The following is a 21,398-nucleotide window of genomic DNA, read 5'->3' on the forward strand; positions in this document are numbered from 1 at the left end:
CCTGGTTGTGGTCTCATTCATATCCAGGCTGCCCAATGTTCTTGCTTTTCGTCCATTTTCAACCAACTGTGTGTAGTATTGGCCCAGATCTGTCATTCTTATTCACATTCTGTACTCCCCTTTGCCTCATTGACATTGGCAGTAGATTGAGCCATTCCCAGCTGGCCCATTCTGAAAATGCTTACTGTAGAAACACATCCTCACAATAAAACAGACAGCTACCCCCTTGCCAGCTGTTCAGTCCTCACATTTATCAATCAATCAATCAATGTTTATTTATATAGCCCAATATCACAAATGTTACATTTGTCTCAGTGGACTTCACAGTTTGTACAGAATATCAGTATGACAATACGACACCCTCTGTCCTTAGACCCTCACATCGTACAAGGAAAAACTTCCAGAGAAAACCCACAGTTTAAAGGGAAAAATGGGAGAAACCTCAGGGAGAGCAACAGAGGAGGGATCCCTCTCCCAGGACGGACAGACGTGCAATAGATGCCGTGTGTAAATTGAAAAGATAATACATTTGCAACATAGGTAGTCCAAATGTTCGGAAATGCATGTGTGTATAATAGGAAGATGAATCCACGAGTATATCCATCCAGGACTTATGATCCAGGACCACAGCCACGACTCAAGATCCAGGACTCGCAATCCATGACACAGGACCGCAGGATCATCCATGACTCCGGATCCCGGCGTATATAGACACCAAAAAGAAAGAAATGTGGGGAAGCTGGGTTAATCGGAACATGAGAGTACACAGGTATAGACAGAGAGAAGGAAGAAGTAAGATGTCCCCCGACAAACTAAGCCTATATCAGCAAAACTAGGGGCTGAATCTAATCAGCCCTAACTATAAGCTTTATCAAAAAGGAAGGTCTTAAGCGCACTCTTAAAAACGGATAGGGTGTCTGCCGTCCGAACACAAACTGGAAGCTGATTCCACAAAAGTGGAGCTTGATAAGAAAAGGCTCTACCTATTTACCTAATACAACCCCACTGAGTTTATGTTTTCAAAACACTAATGAGGAAATATTCCAGGTTAAAAAGCAGATTGTCTAAAGAGCGATTAAAACTTCTGTTGCATAAGTCAGTACAATCTCAGGGGGGCGTATTTTCACTTATCGGATTTCTGGTTTTGCTCTTTACTACTATCAAGAGATGTGGCCATTAAGACACTTGTCGGATTCAATGTATAAGTCGAACTCCACGCCATCATGCTAGATAGACTCAGGGAGTGGGTAGGCATCTCAGGGTCTGCCCTCCAGTGGTTTGCCTCGTACCTCAGTGGGAGAAGTTTCTCCGTGGCAGTGGGCCCGTTCTCATCGCACAGCACTCCCCTATCTTGCGGCCTGCCCCAGGGTTCTGTTTTAGCCCCCCGTCTTTTTGCCCTGTACATGCTCCCATTGGGCCGCTTAATTAGCCAATTTGAGGGTGTCTCGTATCATTGTTATGCAGATGATATCCAGATATATTTCTCTTTCAAACCCTGATCACATGTCTGCAATTGAGGAGTGGATGTCAAGCAACTTCCTACAGTACAGCTCAATGCATCAAAAACGGAAGTGATCTTAGCGGCTGATAGCATCGCCTCTAAGGTAGCAAGCCACCTGGGTTCAATCAGTGGTAACATAAGGGCAAACATAAAAAATCTTGGTGTAACTTTCGATCAGTCTATGCTACTAGACAAACACATAAAACTCCTGACCGTACCTGTTTTTTCCATCTCAGGAACATTGCCAAGCTCAGGGGGGTTCTATCCAACGCAGAAATGGAGATGGCTATCCATGCCGTTATTTCATCCCGGCTTGATTATTGTAATGCTCTGTTCTCCTGCCTCAACAAAACATCAATAAACCGGTTACAACAGGTCCAAAATGCTGCAGCCAGATTACTCACTCGGCCCAAAAAAACATGCCACATCACTCCGATTCTTTCTGCCCTGCACTGGCTCCCTGTCCATCTCAGAACCCATTTCAAATTATTGGTCTTCACATATAGAGCTGTCCATGGCCAAGCCCCAGTCTACATCAATGACATGATCCACCCTCACACCATAAACCGGGCCCTAAGGTTCTCTGAACAAGGCCTCCTAAGGGTGCCCCGAACCAGGCTAAAGACTAAGGGGGACCGTGCCTTTGAGGCGGTGGCCCCAAGGCTTTGGAACGATCTCCCCCAGAAACTAAGAGCCTCTGCCTCAATAGAGATTTTTAAGAGGCAGTTAAAGACCCACCTTTTCCGACAGGCCTTTGGGTCGTCGGAGGATGAGTTGTCTTTCATTGGTGTTTTATCCTATGTTTTATCCTATGTGTTACCTGCTGTTGTTTTATGCCTTTTACTCTACATTCTATAGTTGTACTTTGAATTCTGTCCAGTGTACTGTACAGTAAAGCACTTTGTACATCCGTGTTGAGAAGCGTGCTGTATACATAACGTTTAATAAAGTTTACTTACTTACTTATTTAAAACTGCAACCTTTCTCCTGTTTTTTGCTTACTTTTACCTCCTTTCTTAACTGTTTTCTTAATTTGGACAATTTAACAGTGCCAGGCTGCTCTCCAATGCATTGTTTGTACCTGATTTATTTAAAGTAATTGGCAATGTGGACAAATCCAAGCCATAACTCCACTAAATTACGTCTAGCTTCGCTAATTGTAGAAACACTATAACACTTTACTGAATGTGCTGTTGGCTTACAGAATGAAGTCCACTTTAAGATGGACAAAGCCCTGCATTGCAATTCTAAACTTAATTAAGAAACCTAATTGCAGAAGTATAAGGTTAGAGAGCTGGTCAGCCATTATTTTGTTGTTTCCTGGAAGTGTTTTTTTTGTTTTTTAATATGCCAAGATGTTCTTACTATCAACAGTTACTGGACATCCACAGAAACATTGTTTTTGAGGCAGTTATTTTAGCCTGGGATTCATTATATTTTGTGGAATCACTGGATTTTCTGTGGGGATTAAGTATTGGCACAAACTCTGAGAATACTAGTTTCTGTTAATGGTTGTTTGTTTAGTAATGAGAAATAAAAAAAAAAGTGAAAAAGTAATAACGGTCAGACGGAGTGGTAGATTGATTCTTTTGAGTACACTTTTTTCATAATCGTAGAGTTGGTTTATCAAGTTCAGACCATGACCACATTTTGGACAACGCAATGTTTAAATGGAATATTGGCGTTATGACAATAAACCTTAGAATCTATGGATTTTCAACATTGCAATACACATTACTTATAAAGGATTTAATAACTCTACATGGGCGTCAGTATCGTAGAGTGTTCCTCTGACAACTCCTCTTAACACAAGTGCCTGTACTGACTCAGCGGGGAATTTGGGATTACGTTGTGCGCTAAAAGCTTTTCACAGCGAACCATCCACTAACCATTGATCTGCTTTTGCTTCCAACAGAGATCATGACGACCGCCACCTCCCCCATCCTGTTGAAATGGGACCCAAAGAGTCTTGAAATCCGCACCCTGACTGTGGAGAGGCTTCTGGAGCCGCTGGTCACACAGGTAAAACAATTTACTCTGGGATGCAAGTACAACAAAAGAGTAGCCAAAGCACTTGAGATTAGTTTTTAAGACAAGATAACAGGAGTCTACTGACTCACTAAAAGAGGTTTACGTTTTTTTAATATGTACTAACACAAGACAAATCCTCATTTAACATTTTCTGATACTTTTAAATGAATTGTTTACAATCTGTAGGCTTTCTACATTTTGATTGCTTAAACTTTGATGAACAAAACACTTTAGGTCAGGAAAAAAGCACAATTCATACTTTGTGCTTATCCCTTTGCTATACTGCTTGTTGCAAAAACTCTGTTGGGTTAGTGCCAAAGACTGTGGTCCATTGTCACTGACTTTGTTTGGCTGTGAATTAGGGTTCGGTATGTTTTACATTATTCTGATTCTGATTATAATTCTGCATATATGTCTGAATCTCAATGAATCCAGGTGCTTTGCAAGTTTATTTTAACTGCTGACATAAAAAGAAAACAATTTCTACCTGAAAGGTTCATTGGGACAAAAAAACGCATTCAAAAAATCCAACAAATAGTCAGTCTGCTTATGGATATACAGTGGGGCAAAAAAGTATTTAGTCAGCCACCAATTGTGCAAGTTCTCCCACTTAAAAAGATGAGAGAGGCCTGTAATTTTCATCCTAGGTACACCTCAACTATGAGAGACAAAATGAGAAAAAATAATCCAGAAAAGAGCCTCCTCTGTCCTCCACTTGTTAACTGTATTAATGGCACCTGTTTGAACTCGTCATTAGTATAAAAGACACCTGTCCACAACCTCAAACAGTCACACTCCAAACTCCACTATGGCCAAGACCAAAGAGTTGTCAAAGGACACCAGAAACAAAATTGTAGACCTGCACCAGGCTGGGAAGACTGAATCTGCAATAGGTAAGCAGCTTGGTGTGAAGAAATCAACTGTGGGAGCAATTATTCGAAAATGGAAGACATACAAGACCACTGATAATCTCCCTCGATCTGGGGCTCCACGCAAGATCTCACCCCGTGGGGTCAAAATGATCACAAGAACGGTGAGCAAAAATCCCAGAACCACACGGGGGGACCTAGTCAATGACCTGCAGAGAGCTGGGACCAAAGTAACAAAGGCTACCATCAGTAACACACTACGCCGCCAGGGACAGAAAACGTTTGAACAACAAAGGGTATATAACAAAGTATTGAGATTAACTTTTGTTATTGACCAAATACTTATTTTCCACCATAATTTGCAAATAAATTCTTTAAAAATCAGACAATGTGATTTTCTGGATTTTTTCTTTTTCTCATTTTGTCTCTCATAGTTGAGGTGTACCTAGGATGAAAATTACAGCCCTCTCTCATCTTTTTAAGTGGGAGAACTTGCACAATTGGTGGCTGACTAAATACTTTTTTGCCCCACTGTATATAAACTCAGTTTGCACGGTAATAGTAAACATAGGTGTACTATCACAGAAATCCCACAACAAAATCCAGCAGACCTACTTACATTAGTAAAATAAACACAGACTCCAGGGGGGACTGTACCTATTTATTCTGGAAAGACATCCTTGGCAACTGTCCTGTTTCTCCAGGATGTCTTCATAAAGCTTCTTCATGCAGGTTATGACTGAACCTCTGACAGTTGTGGTTTTTAGATTTTGAAAGGCTAGATTTACTCACAGCCTGAATTCCACATTACAAATTCTAGTGAAAAAAACATAAGCAGGAAACAATCTTATTCTTATGAATCATAAAGTATTTCCAATCTTTCTGTGGTAGCCCTGTGCATCTGGTTTAATAGATATTATGTAATCCGTACAAAATAAACACTCAACTTTTAGCTTTTTTTGTTTGGTAACTTATTCTGTGTTATGGTTTCCATATCAATCAGCCAACATAACCATACTGTAGCAAGGGCTGTATCAGTAAGCTTTTGAATAAGGTATTTGCAGACATTGATGACTTTTTAAATACACATGGCAGCATTTAGTGCTGATGTGGAGCATGCTTAAATGCACATCTCGATTATCCCTGAGACAAAAATGACACTAGACTTGCATTTTTATTTGTATTACTTGATATTTCCCCAAACAGCACTTATTGTGCCAAGTCAAAAGAACATCTGTGGCAAATAATAAAAAAATACCATTAAAAGCACATCAAGCTACAACTGACTACAGGAGAAGTTGAGAATGACTTATTCATTTTAGAGTATCTAAGTTGATTGTAGTTATTGCCACCATCCATCCTGTATGACTTTATTGGTTTTGGGCACATTTACTTTTTCTGAATTGCATAAAACTTCCCATGAAACACCATCACTGTTTATTGGGAACAGAACCGACATACAAGTCGTTCAATTGGCACAACCTACCCAGTTTGAATAGCATAGGCATGACATATCAGAACAATATAATAATAATGTCTGTCCTGGCTTCCTTCCTTGTTTTTCTTTCAAGCCACTAGACGCCTTAAACAGACATTTTTAACTCGTTTTCTTCCTTTATATTACTTACAGTTGAAGAGTTGCTTGGCTATGATGTTATGCAATGTGTTTGCTCAAAATAAAATAACAAACTTTTACATGTGCAACAAAGAAAATAGGCCTTTACAATATTCAAAAACAAATAGGCTAAAATAACAAACAACTATTATTTTTTTCTTAATAAGGCTTATTTAACTTAATAACTTAAAGGGTATTTGTACGATTCAAAACTGTTCCTCGACGGCGTCTTTCTAGCAGGTTCCCCATCATTGTCATTTTTTGAGCAGGCGCTGTGGGAATTGTAGTCTTTTATAGTGTGTTAACTACAAACGTCAACATTTGGTGGCCTTTCTTATAAAACAAAATACTGGCTCTAACGATGTCTGTCAGCTGCATCCTGCCTTTGTTCAAATGAGTGGTCACAGGTAGGTAAATGCTATACTGTATGTTAGTATAACTTACACTTAATGAGCTTCCTATTTTCACTCAGTGATCATATTTATCTCTTTCTATAGCATTGCCTAACTCCCCTTACAACAAATTATGCATTTTATTTAAAAGAATAACATGTTTCTTTGACATCTTAATATCTCTTGTCTTCCTTTAACTGTTTCCCAGCAGTTCACATTAATTATTTCCAACAGCTCTATACTAAGTCATTGGATTCCCAACATTACAATTAAATATCTACCAAAAAGAGAAATAATTCAGATGCAGGTTTTGCAATTAAAATCATTTTTGACTTAGATTAAACCGATAAAAGTTTGCTATGCATCTTATAAGTACTTTGAAATAGATGATCTATAATTAAATGTTCTCTCCCCAACGGAAAGTTACCTGTTAATTTGGGGATATTACAATAAGAATTCATCCTCTACTTTACTGCATGATGATAGTAAAATGCTGCAACAAAGATGATATTGCGGCGAAATGCACCTGGGAATGAGAAAAACCAAACAGCAAACGTTAGTAATTCATCTTGACTGCACTTGCATTCAAAGTTTGAACCATTTCCTGAAATGCATGATACACTGTGCTTGTTTTTTCCTGTCAATTTGTTTGATTCAGTGGTTTTTGGGTTGAATAAAAGGTTACCCCAGGAGGATAGAAAACATGCTCACCCTGACATTGCTTGAGATAGCAAGCTCATTTATCATGGCCAAGCTCCCCCCCCTCCCTGTTGGAGTACTGGGCAAGTCCATAGCCAATAACACTGAGGGGCTTATTTTATCACTGAGTATGAAGGACTGTGATATAGTAAAACATTTTATACTGCAGGCAATAGCAATATTTTCTAAAGAATTACAGGGAGAAACCCTTGAGAGGCAGGCAGAAAAAAGAAAAAAAACTGGGTACTTCAAGGTTAGTTGTTTGTATTTGCAGTCTACTTTATGTATCTTGGTATACAAATATTGTTATAGAAATGGAGGAGGCTTTGATATAACCAAATGATGACAGAAGTTTGGCACATGGAGACATGTTAGCTTGAACAAGCTGTTGGGATATTTAATGGATGCTCTAATGCATTGGCTCCTGATGTCCTCCATTACAGTATGTGCATATTTTTGAAACTCATTAAATATATATATAAAGCATTAAACTATGCCGTATTCTATTGTTGGCTTCTAGGCATAAGGTCACTTATTTATTTGAAAACTATGTCCTTATAGGTAAAAAGGTAATATTGCATATTAATTACTTACTAGACTATTCTGTCTAGACAGTTGATTGTAATACCAACATCTGAGAATACAAGTATTTGTCTGAAATAAACAGAACATCTCCTCAGTGAGCACCCTGGAAAACGGTACAGAGAGAATTCAATGGCATTGTACACACATTCATATTCTGAGACAGTTATGCACATTGTATCCAAACAGCTAAAAAACAACAATTTCTGTCAAAAACAAATCTATAAGCTATTAAATAAATGATCCCTTGGTATCACGCCATGCATCATCAAAGATATATTTGCACAAAAACTGCACATCATTGCATATTAAACTAAAATGTTAAATTACTTTTCAAAAGAAACTAATGGGACTTCAGCACAGGCCAATATTATTTCTCAGTAGATCAGTGGAAAAGAATGAGCCTTGCCACTTGATGACTCGTTGTGCTGGACCTTCTGATGCAGTAGATCATATATCTGGTAAATATAAGTTTGCTGATCCCAAAACTCACATCAGTGTCTCATCAGGTAGATTTTCTCCTGTAACCCTTTCACAGCACAAGCTGCTAATGAAGTAAAAAGCTCCCCAACCAGTTTCCAGGGTGAGATGTGTAGAGAGGCTTCATCATGAACTGCCAGACAGTATTTCATCAGAGAGAAGACACCTCTCTTCTCCGTTGTCTCACTCTCGTTCTCTCCCGTTCTTACACAACCACACACACACACACACACACTCTTTCTCACACAATCTATTTCATCTAAACTTGTTATGTACACAGAAATAAACGCTCGTTGATCATTTTTTACGACTTCCCTTTCCAGGAATATCTGACAAAGGTAACTATAAATATCCCAGTTACAATAAACAGATACAGCCGGCATTATTTCATCACAATGAGCTAGAGGAGTTGCCAAGACTTTCTTCTTTCCTATAAGATTTAATTCAGTAAACCGATATGTAGCTTTCAATTAAAACTTTACAGTAATAGACTCAGTTCCTATTAAATGAATACTCTTTAAAAACATACTGGTTTACAATTTTGGTGGAAAAAGTTATTGTGTACCCCATTAATATTTTAACAACCCCTCAGAAACATATTGTGTCGCTTTGACAGGGGGCCTGATCCCTACGATGGAAACCACCACTGTATCTAAAGTAGTTAAACATCCATCCTTACCAGCTACAGACAAATGTTACACATTTGCCAAATAATGATACATCATAGGGGCCATTTTTATGCAAAATTAGTACTTTTCCTTTTGATACTTAAACACATTAAAAGATAATATTAAAAGTTATAGTAACATATTTAAATCACTTTTTAAATGCTGGATTTTTACTTTGAATGGAATATATTTGTATTGATAGTTTGACTTACTTCAATCAAAGGGTCAGAGTATTTCTCCCACCACTGATCTATCCAATATATATTTACCATTCAACCTATATTATTTAAGCAAAGCAAAGCATACAATATGCTTTTTTTTGTTGCATTCCTGCTCTCAAAGTCGGTCTGGGTTTGAAAGTGATATGAGCAAACACTTTCTGATCTCTTCCCCTTAATGCTGCCTCTTCGGTAAGATGCCAACCTACGGGTTGTTAGGTCGTTGACATCCTGCCTCTGTGTGATGCTACACCAGAGAAGAAGCTTCTTTCTTCCATACTTGCTCTTGATACTCTAGAGGTCATCACACAGCCATAACTCAATATGTGCTACATGCACAACACCCTCTGGTCCAGCAGACACTTGGTTTCTCTTCCACTGTCATATGAGTAAAAGTGAAAACTTATGAACAAACTTTGAGGATAAACTATAAATAAAAAAAAAGCTTTATCTTGACGGATATAGCTAATTAACACGACATGCGTAGGCACAGTTTGTGTTGTTGCTTGTCTAAATTCACATAAATCATTGATTAGTTGTGTTTGGGAGACACGGCAAAACAGTATTTTTAAAATGTGGTTTCTTGGTCATTAGGTTGCGAGCTATGATTGCTTGGCATATTGACTTAAATTGTAGTGGTGTAGCCGGACACCTGAGGGGCAGAGTTGGCTGTCAGGAGTGGATGCTTTAGCCGCCTTTGTTTTTGTGTATCATCCAAGCCCAAGGTTTGGCTCATTGCATTGGTTGGCACCTGACACACACACACACACACACACACACACACACTTACACACACACACACACACACACACACTTACACACACACACACACACTTACACACACACACACACACACACACACACACACACACACACACACACACACACACACACACACACACACACACACACACACACACACACACACACACACACACACACACACACACACACACACACGCTCTAGTCAAGGGGCTTAACATAAAGGGAGGGGAGACGACGGCGGCGAGGAGATTAAGGCTTCATGCTGCATCACTGTCATAATCCATTAAACTAGCGGAAAAGCAGGAAGCTGGACCTCAAACAGACACTTTTTGGAGGCAAAAAGTGAGGCTATACTTCTCGTAAAAGTTTTGACTAAAACCACAGTCACTCTCAGGAGTTGGAAAGTTGTATTTAAGAATATAATAACAGCTTGTTAACAGCAGAAGCATATTTTTAAGGAAAATCTAAACGTGTGATTTTGTTTAATGAATAAATGGATAAAGTTAGTCTTTAACTTCATATTTGAAAGTCATGCTGAAAAAGGGGAACATCTCACTGGATTTGAAGATGTGAAGACCTCTTCACTTAACTTCATTAACTCTTTGTACTTTTTTTATGTCCCTTGTTCAAATTTGGACGAGAGGATTTCTAAGAGTTTTTGAACCCTGTGAGAGGCTATGATTTTCAAAGGCAGATTTGAACCCCTGCTTTTTGGCATGCTACTCATCGGACACTTATTATGTTACAGGAAGCAATGCTTCAATGAAGCTGGAACAGGGAAAATGAATAGGGCAGCTGAAAAGACAGTCATTTTTTACTAAGGCATGGTCAAAAGTTAATTTAACATTATAACAATTCAAAAGATACTATTTTATTTATTGATGCCTTTAATGTGATAAGCACTCTTCTGATCAAAGTTTGCAATAATCAAACATCTTCCATTCAAACAGTCATATATTGATGACATATCTAGCCCCAAGTTGATTAAACATCCAGTCATCACGATTTTAATAAGATTTTGCTCTCTTCCAGCTTTGGTATAGTTATGTAACACACGTGATGCATTAGATCTCCTCTGTTGTTGCCTCGGTTGACCCTCCTGCCTCGCATGATATCGTGACATTAGCTCAGTTCTCAGATGTTTCACATTGCTGCTCCCCAGAGAATGCTTAGCATGCATCTTTGATGGCCTTCACAGTGAAACATTGTATTTAACAGTGGCCAGAAGGAATGCAACATTAACATTTATTTGATATTGTGACTTACATTAATGTTTATTTACAATAGGTATATGGAAAACACCTACAGTTGGGAACTCCACCTGCATGACTTTCATGACACCCTTATATTCAACATTTGCTCAGATGTAGGTTTAGTGACAAAAAACGTTCCTTTATCATAGTTTTATTAGACCCTAAGTGTTTAATTTATTTTCTTTTTCCTATCTTTGGTTATTCTGTTTGAAGATAGACACCTTTAGTGAATCAGTCTTGGTCAAACTCCCTTGCATATTAATCCAAACATACGGCAGTTAGCCGGTGCATTTATTTCTCAGCTATTTTGGCAGTGACCCCTCTGGACTCCCTGTTTGCATGTTCTGAAAATCAATGCGGTGTTGTTTACTATGCAGCTCAACACGTGAGGTCTTGACGTTCTTTACAGTGCATGCATTTAATGGCACTTACTTCTCTGTCCTTATCTGTTGCTCTCTTATTCTGTGACTCTGCGTCTGAAATCGTGCATTGAAAGTAATACTTGAATTGTACACAGTAGCATGATAATGATGACAGCTGTGTAATTATGCAGAGTGCCCCCTGTTAGCTTCTGCCTTCTCATTACCTCTGCCAGGGCCTCGGGGTCAGTTGTGGATCTTGTGAAACACACTTTAATCTGTCTTCAGGCTGTGTTTTCTGACACCTTGCTATGTCAGCATATGGCATGCCCCAGGGTTCTGAACAGCAGCCATGCACAGATGCCGAGTGCCCGCTCTTTCTCTGCTTTCCTACCATGGAAGATAAATCAAATCAGAACACATATCTTCAGAAACAACCCCCTTTTGAGCATTATTTTCACAAGTATGTGAGTAAGTCAAAAACATCCTTTCTTTATATTTTTTGTTGCTTTTTTTGGTTATTCATGATCTTAATCACTGGAAAACCTGTACCATAAATACTTCCCTAGTATTAGCTCATTGTAAATGTGATTGGACAGCACTGCTTTTTTTTTCTTGTAGTGCATTCACTTTTCAAGTTTCTCCATCACCAATACGTTTTATATACATTTAAATATAAATGTAACTAAATACTTTGGTGCAATGGAGGTTGAAGAGTCACAGCAGACTTCTAACAACAAATAGGCCTCGGCAAGTAAGCCGCGTGGAGACTGAGAGCTACCTAAACACCCCAAAAAGCAGACGTTTAACTTGTTGATCTTTGGCGTTTATATATAATGTCTCCAGCATTCTATAGTGTCCGTTATTGTGAAGGAGAGCTATCATGAATGCATTAAACCACTTCACTGCTATACTATGCATGGGCAACTGTGACATGTCAACATATCTTCTATCAAAATAGCCCAGCTTCTCTTTGAAACAATTTCTGTTTTAAACTTGACATTTTGAATGAATGATGTATTTATGTAAATAATGAGTATATGTTGGTTGACAGTGACTCAGTCTTTTTTGTCTCAAAATATTGGTGGGTTGTATTCTCTGCATCAATTATGGAAATGAAGGAACACTTAATCTCTTCTTAGCTAGCTCTCAAGGCCTCAGTTTCCATTACACTTCTTGATAACGTTTTGTAAAAGCTTTTACTCAATAAAGAAAATACTTTATTTAAAACTTTTATAAATGAGAGAGAGGGGAGAGTGTGGATGCTTCTATATATTCATTATTGAATACGCCCTGTCTCATGCCTGAAAGCTGTTAGAGCTGCAGAGGAGGGTTCAAGGTCAGTACTGTATGCCTTGTCTGGTAGTCTGTGAACCAGGACATTATTGGAACAAGGATTTACCATTTACTCACCACAGCCTATTACATACTTTACTTTATTAGTTCCCTGGCCTGACAAAACTGACATAATGTCACTCAGCTTATGCTGTGGAAATGCTAGAAGAGTAGATCCACAGAACAAAAACACATCTGATCCATTTGGGATCTTCAAAGCACTCTGACTTTGTGCCAGCAGGGGTCTTCCAGGGCCTCCCCTGTTCTGCTGTATGTGTGAAAGAGTAAGACAGAGAGGAAGAGGATGAAAGGGAACGAAGCAGACGGATAATCTGGGATTCTGATTTTCTGCATATTTGGCTGGGAGCAAGATCAGCACAGATGTATTCTAAATGAGGCCAAATAGTCATAAATGCATGTCTATTTTTTACTCTCTTTATTTTTCATATGCGTGTGCACTTTTAGGGTATCATTTCTGTGTAACTTTCTTCAATACAGCCATTTTCTTCCCATATGACCTATAAATGAAGTTAACTTGAAAAACGTCTTATTATTTTAGAGAACAGAACATGCCACCAAACAATCCCATTCCCATGCATAATTGACTCGCCTAGTTCCACTGCTTGACTACTTTGCTCTATAGATCTCCTTCAAGTTTTGTCGCTCTTTGCTGAGTTTTGTATTTACTTAGAGGCAGAGTCAGTGTTCACTATACACTGGCTACAGTTCCCTGAAGCTAATGATTTGATAATCCTGTAAGAATGTGCATCACTGTGCTTGCATGAGTTTGAACACATTAATTACTTTCGTCTTTATTGGGTGAATATTCCTTCTACGCAGTGCATCTATTCAATTATTAAAAGTAACTCTGGAGATAATCCTATCAATATTAACAGATTAAGTCCATTCAGTACTTGAGTTTGAAACCTGCATGAATGGATGAAAGTTATTTCTACGTATATTTTCCACGTTTTTACTTTTTAATGCTATTTTATATTTATATTTCAGAAATATTTTGGACTGTTTATTTCTCGTGTATTAATTTCTCTTATGTACATTGCATGTTTTTTATGCTGTTGCAACGCAAGAATGTCCCAGAATTTGATCAGTAAAGTACTTACATATCTATCGATCTTATACTTCTCAGAGGAGTTGTCATCTATAAAGCAACATTTTAATTTAGCTTTTCTAATGATTTTGCGGTGTGAAAATATCAACAATAATTACCAAGCTGTCATGTAACAAAACATGTTGTGCTGTTGTGCATGTTGCTCTGGTCTATTTTTTTATTTTTTATTTCCCATCCTTGCCTCAGACCCTGAACTGGAAAATCAATTTTCCATCCATTTCCGAACACAATCTTAAATAATCAGGTCCACTTTCTGTTGCGAGTAGCAACCCCTACTTGCAAAGTTACACAGCAGTTTCAGTTTAACTTACATCGTTACATCTAGGCCCTATTCAACATCACTGCCTATTTACTACATACAGTAGAGCAGTACATTCACTGTCTTCTTAAGTGACCAACTGGTCCAACTGGGTTTGTAATTTGCAGATACAAAAAGTGACCATTGAGCAACTTGAAACTTGTCAGAGATAACTCTATTTCTTTCGACAGTTCCCACTCTTTTTGTTAGCAAGGGCAGGTACTGACCTGTCAATCAAGGGTCATTATGACTGTAATATGGGGTTGCGTACAATCAATTGTCGTCTTCCATGTGGGCAGAGTACAAGTGTGTAATGTGACTGAGCGAGTGAGTTACAGTGATCACCTAGGGCCGCCCCTGGCCAACTTGTGGCCCTACCAAAGTTATGGGGGGGTTCTAGTGGGGCCTCGCAGCAGCAAAACTGTGCCGCGCCTACACTAATTGCGCCACATAAGCCCATAGTTGCGCCACATTTGCGGATCATTTGAGGCTGCCTCCGCGAGATGAGGCCCCCTCCGCGAGATGAGGGCCCCACGCAGTCTGCGTGATCTGCGTGTTTATTAGCTGGAAGAGGCTTGCTGATGGAAGCAAAGAGGATACGTTGCATGCTGTACTGTAGGTTATCTTTTCCTCTGTTCCTACTTCTGTATCATTTCATCAAAACCTTATTGTAATGTGATATTCTCACACCTGAAGCTGTGTGTCTTGCGGATTTCTTCCCTGGTTTCTTGGACACTCGTCATTGTGACCTTATCTCACAGAAGCCATTTGAGATTTGAGAAAGCTTTGATGTTGTTCGTCTTTGAAGTGAACAGAATTTAAGATACCATTTGTTGTTTTGAAGATTATGGGAAAACCTTAAGGCAAGTTATGCAAAATCTAAACCCAAGTCAAATAAGGACTCATTGACGTTTTAACAGATCAAATAGGCAGTTTTACACAAACTTTCAGTAGTTTCTTATACTCATATTTTAAATGAGGTGGAGGGTAAACGATACAAAGGATTTATTGTTGCTGAAATGTTCTAATTGGCTTGTGTTGCACATTGATTTAAAAAACAACGCTATGGTGCTGCTGTTTTCCTTAGATAAGTCCCCCAAGGTCTACTCATTAAGTATTTTTTCATGAACACTAGATAAATGGTATTTTTAAGTATTTCTTGGCAACCAAACAAGCTGTTTTCTACATGGAGCAATGTGTCTGGCTTCCACATTAGGCTTTGGGGTAGGTCTGATCATTGTTAAAAGGGGGCAACATTGTTCATACAATCAGTTGTATAAGGCTTGCCCACCTGAACTCCTTTATGGACACTATTTGTGCCGATCAACTACAATTTAAAAAAAAAAACAGCCCTGTCATTCCCTCAAAAAATGAATTTGGTAACCTCAGTGAAAGCAAAAGGACATTTCTTAGGAGGATGATAATGCAGGAGTGGAAGGATCAAACAGAGTATAGAAACATGGGCAAAGACGGTGACTAATGAGGAAATATTATGGGGAGAATTCAAGTTTATTGTACTGTTGAAGCAGATTAAACAAGTGCTGTTCTCAGAAATTGTTGGAAAAATTATTTGAGACGGCACCATTTATAAATAATCCAGATATTTCTGTAAAATGCTTAAAAAATTCAACTGCAATTCAATTCAATTGCAGATTAACCTAACATTTCAGTAAGCTTTTCATTCAAGTCTGAAAACTAAAACAAAAATGATAACTGTTGTTGACAACCAGCGCTATGTTTTTATAATTCATCAGGTTTTCTTCTTAAATAACTAAGTGTGCTTCCAGGAGGCTTTATGAGAATATTGCCAGCGAGCATGCTGTATAGTTAACAATACCAAACCTTGACACCCCTGCAATATGACACTTCCTGCTAAAACCCTTCGCCCCTGCCGCCCAAAAACCTATTCAGGTACCAATCCCAATGCTTGCTAATCCTCATTGCTTTGCATTTCACCACGTGTTAACTTCAAAATATATTTCAAATAACAGGGTATGATGAAAATAAGCATAGCCTTCAGTGTAAAACATGGCACTGGTGTTGTGCTGGTGCAAATGGCAGGCGTAGTTTATATCCACAGGAAAGTATTTGTAGATATACATCGCATTAGTTTTTTTCGTTGTGTCTGAATATTTCTGCATTTGAATATATTCATCTTGACTATATACAGTAGTAGTGTGTATTGTTTATACTCTGTGTGTAACATGGCCGGAAGCCATTAAAGCGCCCAACTGATGCAAACTGTTTTTTATATTGTCTTTCTCACAGCTAGGTGATTGATTCATCCACTTGGGAAAATGAAGAGGACCTTGTCTTGCTTTTGTCCCCAGAGCTTTTGCACACATCATGCACTTTACACATGGGCATAAACGGCCTCATCAATTATTTCACAGGGAAGTTTACTGTATGTGCATCAGTGACTGTGGGAGAGTGCCAGGGTTAACATCATCTCTCAGAAGTTGTGTACGGGTGTGCACGATGATGCATGTGTGCAATTGGCTACAAATGCACACACATACACATGTGCTTTCCGCTTACCTAATGTTCAGCAGTTAAAGTGCATCACTCATTCGTTGGATGCGAGTCTCAGAGGCTGAAGGCGGAAAATTGAATGGCTACGCAGAGCCACGGGGATTTACTACTGAGTGGACAGTCCACTGGCCAGTGCTCTGAAGAGGAAAGGCTGCATGGCATTTCATACTATTGATCAGCAATAAATTGGAAGGGGAGGAAAGGCACAACAACTCCTAGAGCCTGAAGGAAAGGTTAGCCTCACCACTGCCGCAGAATAATCACTTATGTATTACCTGTTAACAGTTTCCAACTTGATTATTTGCTTTCAAAATCAGCAGCAATCTTCCATACCTGAGATGCAGTATTACATCCCTCGTTCTTGAGAAAGATTTAAAAGCTGGGAATAAATCGATTATTTCTAGCAAATGTGTCACTGCTAATGAAAGTGTGAGAAATAACAAAGTTTGAAATGGTTGGGTTGGAGATGGGAAACCGTGGCCTGACAACAACATGGTGCCACAACCTAAGTGGACCCAGCTCAGCTCCCTCTGCATGATATGTTTGAAGAATGGTGTGCAGCATCAGGGTGCTTTAGCAAGTTCAACACATAACTATAGGTTACTTACGTAACCCCAGTTCTCAGAGTAACATGAAGTGAGATGTCTCACTATGGGATGCGCCTCAACGCATATGCAAACAGAAGCATCAATCTCATTACGCCAATCCTGATTGGCTGTTGATCTTGACGTCTACGTCAGGGAATCCACCCACCCTTTAAGTAGCTTGCGCTACGTCGCAGCGTCATTCAAAATAAGCACCTCTTCTCGCTTCGCCTTAGCAAGAAGGGCCGTCTGGTGAGACATCTCACTTCATGTTACTCTGAGAACTGGGGTTACGTAAGTAACCTATAGTTCTCATTCATAACACTCCGTTCGATGTCTCACTATGGGATATTGAAACTCCTGTATTGCTAGACATGCTTATCTCGAAAATCACCAAAACAACCAGAACTTAACAGGTAGAACCCTGTCTCAACGCGGGGCCCAGCACTGCACGGGCCACACTTGGAGCAGAAACATCTAGCCTGTAAAAGCGGACAAAAGTGAGCGGTGAGGACCAGCTCGCTGCTGCACAAATGTCTTGGATGGAAACACCCTTGAACAAAGCCCAGGATGTAGCCAGTCCACGAGTAGAATGAGAACGCAGGCCCGTTGGTGCCTGCAAACCCTGACTCGTATAAGCCAGAGCAATCGCTTCCACAATCCATTGGGAGAGCCGTTGCCTGGTAACGGGCTTGCCCTTATGAGGGTTAGCCCAGGATACAAAGAGTTGGTCATTGCATTGAAACTCTTTTGACCTGTCCATATAGGTGCGTAAAGCACGGACTGGGCAAAGCAAATTTGGCCGCTGTTCCTCAGAGGAACACAGTGGCGGAGGAAATGCCTCAATGTCAATGGGAGTACATGAGCCAACAACCTTAGGTACAAAGGCACGGTTGGGCTTCAGCAACACTCTCGTTTGCCCCGGGGCAAACTGAGTGCATGAACGATGTACAGAGAGCGCATGAATGTCACTGACTCGCTTGGCAGATGCCAGAGCCAGTAACACCACTGTCTTCAGTGAAAAGTGTTTCATGTCAGCTTCTTCCAGGGGTTGAAATGGAGGTCGAGTGAGCCCATCTAAAACCACTGCCAAGTCCCATAAGGGCACCAGTGACCTGGAAACAGGGAGGAGCCTGCGAGCCCCTTTCATAAAATGGCAGACCAAGGGATGGTGGCTAGCCGTCTTTCCCTCAAAGCCCACATGGCATGCAGCAATAGCAGCCAGGTAGACTTTGATCGTAGAGAAAGCTCTGTGTTTATCGATCAGGTCCTGTAGAAATGATAGAATCACCCCGACAGGACATTGAAAAGAGATGTGTCCCTTTTGAAGGCACCACTCCTCAAACACCCTCCACTTACAGTCATAGAGGGACCTGGTGGAGGAAGCTCTTGCACTCTGAATAGTGTTTATCACCTTCTGAGGGAGTCCCACTGTATTCAGGTTATACCACTCACGGGCCAGGCCCATAGTGCCAAGCGCTCTGGGTGTGGGTGAAAAATCGCCACCCCCCGCCTGAGACAGTATGTCCCTGCGTAGCGGGAGCTGCCACGGCTGCCCGCACAGCAGCTGATATATCTCCGCCAGCCAGTACATTGCAGGCCAGTGTGGAGGAGCTTTTAGGATCAGTGTGTGGCGTTGTTCTCTCACTCTGGCCAATCATCCAGATAAGTTGCCAAGCGAATACCCTGTTGCCTTAACGGGGCTATTGTGGCTTCCGTACACCGTACGAACACTTGCCGGCTGAGAGACAGACCGAAGGGAAGTACTCTGTACTCGTAACAGACACCCTGAAAGGCTAACCTCAGATATTTCCTGTGTGGATAATATACTGGGATGTGGAAATAAGCGTCTTTCAGGTCGACTGATGTGAACCAATCGTTTTGGAGCACGAGACGCAACAGAGATGTGTGAGTGAGCATTCTGAATTTGTATCTTTTGAGATATTTGTTCAGAGCCCTCAAATCTATTAGTGGCCGAATTCCGTTCCCTCCCCGTTTGGGAACGAGGAAATACTTGGAATAAAAGCCGCTCTGACTCTGTTCGGAGGGTATTATAGATAGCCTTCTTTTCTAGTAGCGAGAGAATCTCTTGCTCCAGAATACGGGCCGACTCTCCCCGGGCTTGCGAATGCAGAAAGCCCGAAAAGTGAGGGGGGGTGACAGCGAATTGGAGTCTGTAACCCCGTGCTATTGTCTTGAAAACCCAAGCAGAATCTGTGAGCATCCCCCACTTTAAGCTTCTCAAAGCGATTGGAGATGTCACATCCCTGTCATCTGCCCTCTGTGTCTTTATTTGTTGTGTTATGGGGCCCTCTAGTGTCTGAACACGGTGGTACCCCAGGTTGACAACCCCGGTCGACACTGTGCATTCGCGTGGCGGTGGTGCCTTCACAGCCCCGTCCATCGTCCGCCTTCTGAGAGAGACAGCAGCCACTCTTAGAAAGGGGGTAGACGTCAGACTGTTTATTGTTTTTATTGTTTTTCTTTTCATTTTTATTGACTGCGCCCTTGGCTTTAAGCCTGGAAACGACAGTGAAAATGATTTATTAAGAAACAAGAGTGATGACATGTGTTTGTGTGACTTAAACGAGCAGCGGAGCTTGCTGTCTTTGATGTTAAGTCCATTTCCCTCATGGCGCGAACTTGAGGATGACGTTCTGACATCACTCGAAGCGGCGGGAAGATGGTGGCATGATTGCACCCCGGAAACACATGAGCATCTAACACTGGAACGTGTTCTGGAGCTGGAGAACAGGGAACTTCCAGCTCTTTTATCGAGGAGAGGAGAGGAGGCTGTCAGGCCGCCCTTTTCTTCTTTCTCGTCTGGTGGCTGAAAGTCTGGACCGGCTGTGCCTGAGCGGCTGCTGCCAGAACCGGAGACTTTCTTGGCCAGCTCGTCCTCGCCTCGTGTCTGGGCTGGAGACCTGGGGTGGGCTGTGGCCTCTGCTGTTTCGGGATCTTGAAACGGGCAGGACGTGAGGCAGCTTGAGTGAAGGACTGCCGCGGGGCCGTTGAAGGTGGCAGCTGGACCATTCGGGGAAGACAAAGCTGGAGAGCCTCATCCTCCTTCTTTTTGGATTCAAACCGCTGCTGCATCGAAGCCAGAGCGGAGCCAAATATGCCCTCAGGAACAATAGGCATGTCCAAGACGTCCTCTTTTTCCCGGTCTGGAAGGTTCATCAGATTAAGCCACCTGGCTCTCTCCTATACCACCATTATCCCCAGTGCTTTGCCCTTGGCTTGGACTGCACAGCGCTGCACACGGAGGCAAATGTCCGTCATCACTGCGATTTTGTCCCACACGGCAGGCTCAGGTTTGTTCGTCATGTCCTCGCAGAGCTTCGCCCTGTAGGCGGTCAGCAGCGAGGAGACGTTGAGCGCCCTGGCGGACAAAGCTGAGGCTTTATAGGCTCGTTCGGTCATTGCTGACTGGAAGCGGTCTGCCTTTGCCGGTAGCGTGGGGTTCCTGCTCGGTGCCGAAGCCAGCCGCGGTTGGAGGTGGGCTGCCACCAGCGGCTCCATGGGCGGCATGCGGAGCAGACCGAGCTTCTCCATGCCGTCACAGTCCAAAGAGGAGGCACCCTGGATTGGGGCCTTGTTGCTGAAAGGGCGGTCTCTCCACGAGACCGACACCTTGTCCAGCATCTCTGGAAAGACTGGGAGAAGCTGCCTCTTCATCCTCGCTGCTTGGGGCAAGTTCTTCCCCTCATAGCGAGATCTGGAGTTCTCCTTGGCCACGTCAGGCCAGGGGATGTCCAGCCTGGACGCAGCGCGTTGGCACACGGCCTGCAAGTCCATACTGAGGCAGGGCGAAGCTGGTGTGCTTTCGCCGGGGGAGCGGATATCGCCTCCGGCTTGGCAGCCTGGGCAGATGAAACGAAGATATCATCTTCGTGCTCATCCGAGTCGGATAAGAGGAACTCAGAGGCATCCTCTTCATCCTCCTCCATATAATCCAGCTCCAGGACATCCTCCGCGGGTGGAACCACGGTGAGGTCCAGTTGGGAGCCCCAGCTTGACACAGCGCGGGGCTCCGCTCTTGCGGCTCTTGCCGCCACCGGGTCCCAGCCTGACACGGCGCTGGGCTC

At 41.6% G+C, this 21,398-nt stretch overlaps 1 protein-coding gene across 1 annotated transcript in view; it reads left to right on the forward strand.

Moving 5' to 3' along the window:
- ctnna2 (catenin (cadherin-associated protein), alpha 2) overlaps positions 1-21,398 on the forward strand; it is a 314,859-nt gene that overhangs the window by 24,985 nt on the left and 268,476 nt on the right. The window contains exon 2 of the mRNA XM_079693317.1: positions 3,417-3,523. Coding sequence (XP_079549443.1) covers positions 3,422-3,523 — 102 coding nt within the window. The 5' untranslated portion in view covers positions 3,417-3,421. The remainder of the gene's footprint in view (positions 1-3,416; positions 3,524-21,398) is intronic.

Source organism: Notothenia rossii (genome assembly GCF_949606895.1).
Source record: "Notothenia rossii genome assembly, chromosome: 1".
Classification (NCBI taxonomy): Eukaryota; Metazoa; Chordata; class Actinopteri; order Perciformes; family Nototheniidae; genus Notothenia; species Notothenia rossii.